The 11160-nt window shown below is 34.9% G+C and overlaps 1 protein-coding gene across 1 annotated transcript in view; it reads right to left on the minus strand.

Moving 5' to 3' along the window:
- Nucleotides 1-7006: 7006 nt before the first annotated feature.
- Nucleotides 7007-11160, minus strand: part of LOC110445086 (molybdenum cofactor sulfurase-like) — a 76380-nt gene continuing 72226 nt past the window's right edge. The window contains exons 14-17 of the mRNA XM_021489474.1: nucleotides 10059-10208; nucleotides 8924-9033; nucleotides 8425-8529; nucleotides 7007-8090 (exon numbers count right to left, since the gene is read on the minus strand). Of these exons, the coding sequence (XP_021345149.1) occupies nucleotides 7998-8090; nucleotides 8425-8529; nucleotides 8924-9033; nucleotides 10059-10208 (458 nt within the window). The 3' untranslated portion in view covers nucleotides 7007-7997. The remainder of the gene's footprint in view (nucleotides 8091-8424; nucleotides 8530-8923; nucleotides 9034-10058; nucleotides 10209-11160) is intronic.

The following is an 11160-nucleotide window of genomic DNA, read 5'->3' on the forward strand; positions in this document are numbered from 1 at the left end:
TACTGGGAATAAGCATCATGTATATGGCCAAGTTTACTGGTGTTAAGCATCGTGTATGTGGCCAAGTTTCCTGGTATTTGGCCTCATGTATGTGGCCAAGTTAACTGGTAATAAGCATCATCTATGTGGCCAAGTTTACTGATATTTAGCATCATGTATGCGGCCAAGTTTACTGGTATTAAGTATCATGTATGTGGCCAAGTTTACTGGAATTTAGCATCATGTATGCGGCCAAGTTTACTGGTAATAAGCATCTTGTATTTGGCCAAGTTTACTGGTATTTAGCATCATGTATGTGGCCAAGTTTACTCGTATTTAGCATCATGTATTTGGCCAAGTTTACTGGTAATAAGCATCATGTATTTGGCCAAGTTTACTGGTATTAAGCATCATGTATGTGGCCAAGTTTACTGGTATTAAGCATCATATATGTGGCCAAGTTTACTGGTATTAAGTATCATGTATGTGGCCAAGTTTACTGGTATTAAGCATCATGTATGTGGCCAAGTTTACTGGTATTAAGCATCATGTATGCTCCATTGTGACAGAGTTATGTCTTAGATGTGGTAGATAAACCACATTATTGTTATCATTCCCTATCTTGTAGATTTATTTTTATGCGAGAATGAACAAGTGGAACAGCACATGCAAGACGTTGAACTGTTAGATGAATATATCTAAACATATCATGAGGAGACCACTAAATGCAGCTTGGAGTTTGAGATTCAGTTTCTGATACTTTCAGTGGCTGCCGTTGCTGAGTGGTTAAGGCTACTGACCCTCTGTAATCTCTAACCTTCTACCACTGGGTCGTGGGTTTGAGGCCGTTACTGGGCAATCCTCAGGTACTTGTGGCATGTCATTGGCTTTTCTCCAAGTTTCCTCCCAACCAAAACCTGGATTGTCCTTAAATGACAATACTTCAACTTAAAAATTGAAATGAAAACATCTATTTGAGAGTGCTGCTTTGTCAAAATATCGTTTATCTAAATTGAAGATATAAATGTCTGCAGTCCTTTGAGTTTTGTTGTCATTGAGAATCCATTAACATGCTGTGTACTGGTAGTTGGTGATGTTTTGTAGAATGTGAAAATGCAGACCATTTCAAGACATAAAAATCTTGCATATATATTTAAACTGAAGGGGAAATAGAAACAGGAATAAAAAAGAAACTTAAGTGGTATTTACTATTTGATGGCTATTACCCTTACCCTACTAAATTCATTTACATCAGCTATGAATGCCATGACCCCATTGTAATTATCAAGTTTAGTACCTCTGACTTGTACCAGAAGATGACTGCTCTATTTATTGAACAAGCAAATGTGATACATACATTAACTTTGAATTGAAACACTGATAATGAAAGCTATGTTTTACTTTTTCAGTTCATATTTCTAATCAATATGAACGACATACAATGGAAATAAAAATTTGAACATACAGTTATCCGAGTAATTTTACTGTCTGTCTGTCCTAAAGAACTGCATTAATTTCAATGAAACGTTGCACTACAACTTATCTATCTGTATGCAAGCTAGTTGTTATCTATGTTGCGAGTTTCTTTTTAATAACAAAATGGGCCTAGACTACTTAAGGACTGCATAGATTTCAACCAAACTTTGTACAGTTTATTGGTATGCAGTATATTTTTCATTGTGAATTGTGTTCATTTAATAGTCTATATTGACCAAAAATAGTCCCAAGGAGGTGCAGAGTGTTTTAGCTAGCCTACAATTCTATTTTTTTTTTAAATTGAAAATAATCATTAATGCTATCAATTCCAGCAAAGGAAAGCTCTCTCTAACAAACTTATCCGACACAGTTTCACTCGATCATTGATTCATAGAATTTTTAACAAAATTTTGTTCCTGCAAGAATATTTTACCATGTGGAAGAAAGTATGTAATATCATAAAGCATTATAAAGGGGTTTGGTGATAAATTGAGGGAAATGTATAAAGCATTTTCTTAAGAAAACAAGAAAAAGGAACATTGGAATATGTTGGCGGTAAACAGGGAGGCATCCAGGTTTACTGTATGTGCAAAAGGAACCAATACACCAGCAATAAGCAGACAAGCAAACCAGGAACTACTTTTTGAATTATTTCTAGCAATTTTTGTGAACCCTGTTGAATTTAAAGGGATGGCACTCCTCTTGCGTATCATAAATAAAGGGTAGTGAATGCAACATAAAAAAGATAATGTGTAACGTACATGTGAATCCCTTTCATGGCAGATTGTTTGTGTATGCTGTAGTTAAAGGGAAGTGTCTCCCTTCAATACGAGTCTGTTCATGTATGTATACCCATAGCTGACGGTGCCTTGTGAGTGAGATTTTTTGTTATTTATTTATGCATAATGTTTAATGTTTTGTCTGATCTTGAGCACACAAAGAAGCAACTGCTCATTAAAATAGATAAAAGAATATTGTGTCATGTTTTCTGTCAAAGATAGGCAATCTTAACACGACTTCATCATCAATGGAAATCTACATAATCATGGAAATAACATCTAATAATGATTGTATCATAAAATAGATTCAATCACAACAGGCGAAGGAGCAATAAGTTATTCTTGTAGTTTATTAGAAGTGTCGACCGGTTTCGCCCCTACAATGGGCTTCTTCAGGACAAAATTATAGGATAATAATGATTGTACATTTAGTTGATTGTACATTTAGTTGAAATTAACTATCAAATATGTAGATTTCATATATGCATGGATTGGCATTTAGTCCAAAGGCAATTTTTTTGTTGCATCATGCTGAGAAATTATGTAAAGTTGGGTTAACGCCAAATGAAATTTTGCAGCCGATTTTCAGTAGTTTTTCACTACAAGATATTAAGTACCATGGTTATTTTACCAATATATAGGCAGTCTGAACTTTTCATAAAGACTGCCTGTGAAAGAAGACTACCTGGTTGTAAAGATACTCCGTAAATACTAATTAAAAACCCCGTTTCAGACTTGGTTTGGGCTAGTAATATTGTAACAGCATTTAGTTATATATTTACATTTGTGCTGCAACCCACTATATGAACATTACCAGCAAAAATGCATTTCAGTTGAGTATGAAAGCAAAAACTTGCGTGACGTATAACGTGGTTTACTTATAACATCATGGATTAACCTTGTTCAATGAGAGTCTTGTCGCTTCCCTTCGGTTAACATGGAGAATGTCCCTACGTCAAACACTCAAATGACTACGGTTAATTATTGGCGCCAATTTGATTAAAATAGGGCTGTTCTGCCAATGTTGTTTAAAGGACGACGCATAAACAAAACGCAGTAAATAAATAAATTATTTAAGAACGAATAAATAAACTAAACATTTGTTCTATAGTAAAAATGTAAATATATGGATTGAAAGGCGGTTTTAAAATTTTCATGCCGGTATGAACGTAAATCGGTTACATCCATATTAAACATGAAGCCCTAGCGAGCTTGGATGTAACCGATTTGCGTTTGTATCGGCATGAAAATTCAAAAAGCTGTTCAATCCCTGTATGATATCACCTTTCATGCTGATTTACTTCAATGAAAAGGTAAATTTATGGCTGTGGATATAATAGATACCTCCAGGCAAGGTAAAAAAAAAGCTGAGAAGTGAGAACCCTTAGATTTGAAAGTAGGCCATCCTATTCTGCCCAACGAACCAATAAGTCCTACTTGGCATAAGGGAAGGATATCGCAGTGAATCAAAGCATTTGGATTGCTTCATAATACGTATAATGTATATGTATTGTTAATGCATTACAATAAGATAGTCACATCAGTAGTGCTTAAAAATGCTACCAATTAGCAAGATTTCCATCCATTAAGGATATAATTATAAATTTCCAAAGAGTTCTGCTAAGAAATCTGTATAATACCAGTATGAAACAAATAATGCAGGCCTATTCTAAACCAGACAAAATTACTGTACATCACTTAATTTTTTGTGAGAAATTTTGTGTTTTGATTCATGAAAAGGACGCGTTCACAAATTTGTATCTACCTCAAATATGAATCCAATAAATCAGTTACTATCAATATTGAAAAAAACTCGTCTCAATCTTGAATTTAACTATTTGCATGTAAAACATACTCAAAGCATAATTTAAACAAATTAAGTACATGCAAAATAAAGTGAGTTGTAATATGTGCGATTGATAAGGCTGTGGGATGAGGTAGGTATAGAGACAATGAGATTTCTTCTAAAGACGATTTTAATGCTTTAGAAGTAAATTGTTATGCACATCATTAATGCTAACAAATACTGAAGAATCTGTGGCAGTCCATCATTAAGGATGTATACTGTCTTGCTGTCAAATGTATCACTTTTCAAAAGAGTTCGGTTTCACATTAGAATGGATGCACTGATAACAATGAGTAAGTACATATCTGATAAAAATCTTCAAACATGTTGCAAAAATCGAGAGTTTAATATCTTCATAATTTTGATTTGTGCATAATTTCAAAGCAAGGTAAAGCTTGCTTGCTATATCTAAAGGCCACAGTGGTTAAGGCATCTGACATTCTGCTACCACTAGCCCTCCACCACTGGGTCGCAGGTTCGAGACCTACGTGGGGCAGTTGCCAAGTACTGACTGAAGGTCGGTGGTTTTTCTTCAGGAACACCGGCTTTCCTCCACCACCAAAACATGGCACGTCCGTAAATGACCATGACTGTTAATAGGTCGCAAAACACAAACAAACCAAACAGAATTAAATCAGCAAAAAATCCAACAAATTGTAAAGCAGTAAGAATATTTACTAAAATATAAAACATTTCTAGCAAGATATAAAAACAATAACAACATAGTAACAAGCCGCCCAAAGGGCTTGTATTGCTCTCCTGGATATTTGAGCAATCATGGAAAGACACTTTCATTAAAAGTAATACAATACAAGATACAAGATGCTGGTAGTTGACCATGTGTTATATTGTACAAGACTGAAGTCCCTATGGGCAGAGGAGACCCTTGAGCAAATCCTAGTAGCATACATTTTGTATTTTTATTTTTATTTTCATGCCGTACAATGGTAGAGATGGTTATAGGGTGTGGATCTCAACAATGGCTATGTACTGTAGTGACCAAGGGATTAAGTCCCTAAGGGCAGGACCATACTGTGGGATCAATTCTGATGCTATGATTTTGTTTCATTTCGAGCAATTGTATATTATGTTAATGGGGTAGGCAGGCATTTCAACCATTTCCAAGTTATCATCCAGGGACTAAGTCTACAGCAAAAGGCCCAGACTTTGGGGCCAATCCTCGCAGAATATCTGTCTTTGCTTCTTCATGCCCATGCAGCTCTTGCATAGCTGTATGGTTTATAGGGTTGTGATGTAAACCAATTTCAAGTTATAAACCCTTTTAAGTATTCCACATAGATATAAAATCAACCATTAGTAATACATTGCCCTATATAGAAAATATGACAACTGAACAACACAACACAAGAATGATAAAAACACTTCATTTACTAATTACCTAACAAAATGATCACAGAATCTGCTTAAATATATATACTAATATATTGAAAGTTCACTGGTAATTTGGAAACCCTGATAAAGAAAAGAGGTTGTATTGATGTAAAATTACTGACCAGGCCAGATTAGAAAACTTATCTAGGAAGGAGTCAAGGAGAAAACCCTAATTAGATCCATTCCATATCCAAATATAAAATATTTGATAATGAACTAGTGAAAATCAAATTTTTATGGTGGTCAAAAAGTTGTAGAATGCCATATTTCCTATGACACCCCACCCCCAATCTATCAACCATGAACATCAAAAATGGAAATGTATTTAAAATATATATAAATATATATTTGTAATTTCAATAATCTGATATGGGGATGAACATCCCCCTCCCCCTCCCCAGAGCCTGCCCCCTGATCAGACCACATTCTTTCCCTATGCAGCTTTCACAATGCAAGGGAGGTAACTTAACTCCTTTTTCAGAAAAAGAATCCTGAAATATTTCAAAGCAAAAATAAGATTAATACATTTGCTCCCATTACATTGTTTGTTGACCCATTGAACAGAAACTATCCTCAACCCTCACAGGGAAATGCCCACAATATCACAGATTCCATTATAGATTAGATTATCACCTGTATGGGACCAAAATCAATTTATAGTGCTTCCTTAATTCAAATCATCTCTAATATATAGAGAATAATACATGTCTTTTTCCATATCACACCCAGTATCAACCCGAGACTGCAATATCAGCCCGAGGGCAGATATTGCATGGTCGAGGGTTGATACTGGGTGTGATATGGAAAAAGGCATGGTTTATTCTGTTTATTACATACTTTTCACCTTCTTAAAGTCCTTATTCCTCAGAAAAAACATCATTAAATTAGTCTTTACATGAATCAGAAAGAGAAGTATTTTTTGTTGTGTAATTTTAGACAATTGACTTTNCATACTATCAAACTGCTACCTAATACTGATAATGCTAACCCAAATTGAATTACTTCCAATGGAAATTAAACAAATGTTGGTCCAAAATGTGATTTCCCTATATAAACTATAGTAAAGTTTACCCCCTCCCCAGGGGGAAACGTGAGACCCCAGGGTCAAGAAATTCACAATTTCAGTAAAGCACCTTAAGACCCTTCCATCTATGAAGAGTATTTGATTCTACCTTATCTGGGTCTTGAGAAGAAGATTTTTGAAATTTTAGTCAATTCGACCCTTTTTGGCCCCGCCCCTCAGGCCCCTGGGGGCGTAGGACTAAACCAGCAACTATATTTGTTGACCTTTGCCCATGGAAAGTCCCTGCAAAATTTCATTGAAATTGGTTCAGGGGTTTTGGAGAAGAAGTCGAAAATGTAAATTGTTTACGGACACACGACGGACGACGGACGACGACGGACAAAAGGCGATCGCAATAGGTCACTTGAGACTTTGTCTCAGGTGACCTAAAAACCCGTATTTATTAGTAAGTATGTAATAAACAATAATATTTATTTTTACAATTAAGTTTTTCCTCCTTAAAGTTGCAGCAGTGGTGAATAAATGTGTAAAAATAAAGCAATATAAAAAACGGAATATATGAACATCTCTGATTATAAAACCTTCCAATGACATATTGATATAAAAAATAAATCATAATACCTTATTTAGTAGTTATGAATGTATATCGCAATACAACAATATATAAACTATTTTGTAAAAAGAAAACTAATGTATCTTCATAAACCACCATTTTCTAGTCTATATGATATATTGATATATATGTTTATAATAGTAAATCTAGCTACATACATGTTTGTAATAGATCTGTATGTATCTTGTGAACCTGTGGCCACATGAGGACGTCCTCAAATATAAAGAACATTATTTTAAATTGCATAAAATCATTGTTAACAAACAAATAGATATAAAATCATTTCCTGACTAGGTTCCACTATACAGAATTTAAATAAATCATTCTAAATTTCTGAATTTTGAACTTCTGATTAAACTTGGTTCCACTGTACACAGTAAAACTGCTTCTATAAACTCTTGATTGACCAGGTTTCAACTGTACACAGTGAAAATTGATTCTATAAACTCTTGATTGACCAGGTTTCAACTTTATACAGCTAAAACTGATGCTTTAAACTTTTGATTAAGGATAGTACATTGTTAATTGCTAAAACTGATACTTGCAATAAACACCACTAATTAACATTTTTTACCCAGGACTTCTCTGAAACAACCCCAATACCAGTATGTTACTATAATGTTAGACCGGTTAGATGGTGTAACATGTTCACAGACAGTTATATACATACATATCTCTGATAAACTGATTCAGTGTCTAGCTAATGACAGGTTACTTAACACACTGTATAAAACACCTCGTATACGATACATTCCAAAACGTTTATACACAAACATGTAGATTCGAATCTTCTATGTGTATGGCAGTATTGTCTCTGGACTAGCAATAACTTAAACTGGTTAATATCACAACTGTGTAAACAAATGGTTTCAGAAACAAATATTTTGGCTATTTTTGTGTTAGCACACAAACAGTGTCTCCGACTCTCAACTTTCCACTTGATGTGCTTGTCACTGACTGTAGGTGGATACCAAAGGGCACCTGTATGTAATAAAATTTCTAGTTACAATTTTTTTTTTTTAATTATAGTGTAATAATTTTTTTACTGAATTTTGAACAAGAGACCCAGAGGGCCTGTATCGTTCACCTGGATAATATATCAACCATGGCAAATGCTCTTATTAAAAATAACACCTTAGGAGAGGTGAGTTAAAAATGAAACTTTATGAAAATAACACCATATTTAAAAACGATCTGTAATAAAATCTATTTAAATGGAATTAGAAGTTTAAGCAAACACATTTGGTTTTTTTAAATAAAAGAAATTGAATTTCATAGTGAAAATTAAAAACAACAATATTAGTAAATACATCACCTTCCTGCCCCTCCATGATGCTAGGGACTTTAGGGGTTCCAGACCTCTCTGACCTGTTGACTGATCCACACAGATCATCTGACACCTGCCACATTCTCCTTGACTCTGAAACAGGTAAAGGGAGGTAGTCACATATAAGGGGAGATAAGCCAGATGCAAACTGACTGTTAAACTTCATTCATGATATAGCCAATAATGTAATTGCTTATTTTGGGGATGATATTGCTGCTAAACAGAAAAGAAGTTACCTTCAGATTTTTTCATTGAAACCAAAGTACAAAGAGTAGTTATATTTGAGGTTAGCATAAATCGTATGAAATTAACAAAATTATATAACATTTTAGAAGCCTAGATATCACAAAATATGTAAGCTATTACCCCAGTATGACATCTGCCGAACAGATTGAACAGGAGATAAAAGACTTAGGTTTGAGGTTGACGTAAATCTTACTACAAAATTAACAAATGTATACCCTTTTTTAGCAACCTTAATACTTACAAAAAAAGTATTCTCGCCAATCTCAATGCTATTCCATGAATCCTCCTCAAACGCCTGGCCTCCAGATATAATGAGATTACCACGGAAACGACCAACTAAGTTTGATATACCTAAGGATAAGAAAAACTATTCATCCTGGTACTCGTTAACCCGAGACACAAGGAGTTCATTATTGATAATTATTATAGAAGGTCTGAACAAATTCTAATTTACAATATCAGAATGAAATAAAAAATAAAATTACAACAAAAATGACACATATCAAAATAAACCAAGAACATGCTATTCAATTAAATCAGTAAACGATAGAATATCACCGAAATCGAAGCATTTCTGCATGGAAACATTTTACATGATGTAACAGACCTACCATACCCATAGAATCCTTTACTATGTGTTTGTCCTATTAGCATGTTCAGCAGCCTTACCCTTGTTTGGATGGGAACCATGGTTACACTGGGAAACATGGGATGAAGATGAAAGGAGAGGAGGGCCGGACTCTATAGCGCTTAATTGATTTAACTATAACAAACTTCAATTTCATTTCAGTAAAAATTACCACAACTTAGTAAGCTAATTGGTGAAACCGTAGCGAAGCCTTGAATATTTGCAGCAATACCAAAGGAGGGCAGTATCCAAGACTCCATATAGAGACTAAAGAGAGAGAGAAGTAATTGGGTGAGGGAAAGATAGATGGATAGACTGATGGACTGAAATCTCAGAGACTGATGAACAGGCTGATACCAGGACAGACTGATAGATGAACATGAGTCTGACAAATATGATGAATGATGGACAGCCATACAGACCTGAAGACTGAACAGACAGACATAAGGACTGATAGATAGACAGGAGGGATGATGGACGGACGGACAATGAAGATTGATGGAGACAGGAGGATTGATCGACAGACAGACAAACAGACAAAGAAGACAGATAAACAGACACAGACAGAAAGACAAGAAGAATGATGGACAGATAGTAAAAAAGACAGAAGACACAGACAGTGAAAAAAGAACGAATGATGGACAGACAAACAGAGACATACATTGTAGACACAGACAGACAAGAAAGACAGATAGGCAGATAGACAAGAGGAATGATGACAGACCTACATAATGATATTTAGTTATACCTGGTATATCTTGACTGTCTACTGCAGAAGAATCCTCCTCCAAATGTCGCTCCAGGATTCTGTCTCGTAACACCTGAACACTTTTACGAGATATCAGCAGATACTGTGATTCATTAGCTAGTGATAAACTACACGCTGCCTTACAGCTGGCTACAAACAGAAGTAAGACCATCAACATAGCAGTCCCCTTTGTGACACGGGATTCAATTTGTTCACCCTAAATTTCATAGCGACATCAATATCAGACATTGAATTTTTAAAAAGTTCAGCATTTAAAGTGCAGACATTATATATGTGCCATGATAAATGTCCCTATTATAAATGTTACTATAGACATATATACAACCACGACATCTGAAAACTATTATCTATCATATACGGCTGAAATGTATGATTAGTTCATATGTAATATACAGTAATGAAACCTTGTTATACTGTAACTATGTGACAAGCAAAGTGTTGACATTATTATGAGGTTTGGTACCACTAGCATAGCAGAACTGGACTGGGTCGATAGCCAGCGACCAGATAGCCCTATTGGTAAGGCGCCCATTTAGAGTTTGGGTTTCGATTCCTGGTCTGGCCACGCATTTACTCTCTTCTATTACACAGATGAATGAAACGGGACATTTCTCTTTAAATGGAAAAGCACACAGGTTGAAATATGATGGCATGAGCAAGATAGCAAATAAAATATGGATCATAACATCAGAGTTTTGTATTCATTGGCTCGGTTTTTAATTTCAGTCAATGTGATATCACTAGGTATAAGTTACCATTCCAGTCAATGTGATATCACTAGGTATTAGTTACTATTCCAGTCAATGTGATATCACTAGGTATAAGTTATCATTCTAGTCAATGTGATATCACTAGGTATAAGTTACCATTCCAGTCAATGTGATACCACTAGGTATTAGTTACCACTCCAGTCAATGTGATATCACTAGGTATAAGTTACCATTCCAGTCAATGTGATATCACTAGGTATAAGTTACCGTTCCAGTCAATGTGATATCACTAGGTATAAGTTACCTTTCCAGTCACTGTGATATCACTAGGTATAAGTTACCATTCCAGTCAATGTGATATCACTAGGTAT

This window comes from Mizuhopecten yessoensis, unplaced genomic scaffold, assembly GCF_002113885.1.
Source record: "Mizuhopecten yessoensis strain PY_sf001 unplaced genomic scaffold, ASM211388v2 scaffold2711.2, whole genome shotgun sequence".
Taxonomy (NCBI): Eukaryota; Metazoa; Mollusca; class Bivalvia; order Pectinida; family Pectinidae; genus Mizuhopecten; species Mizuhopecten yessoensis.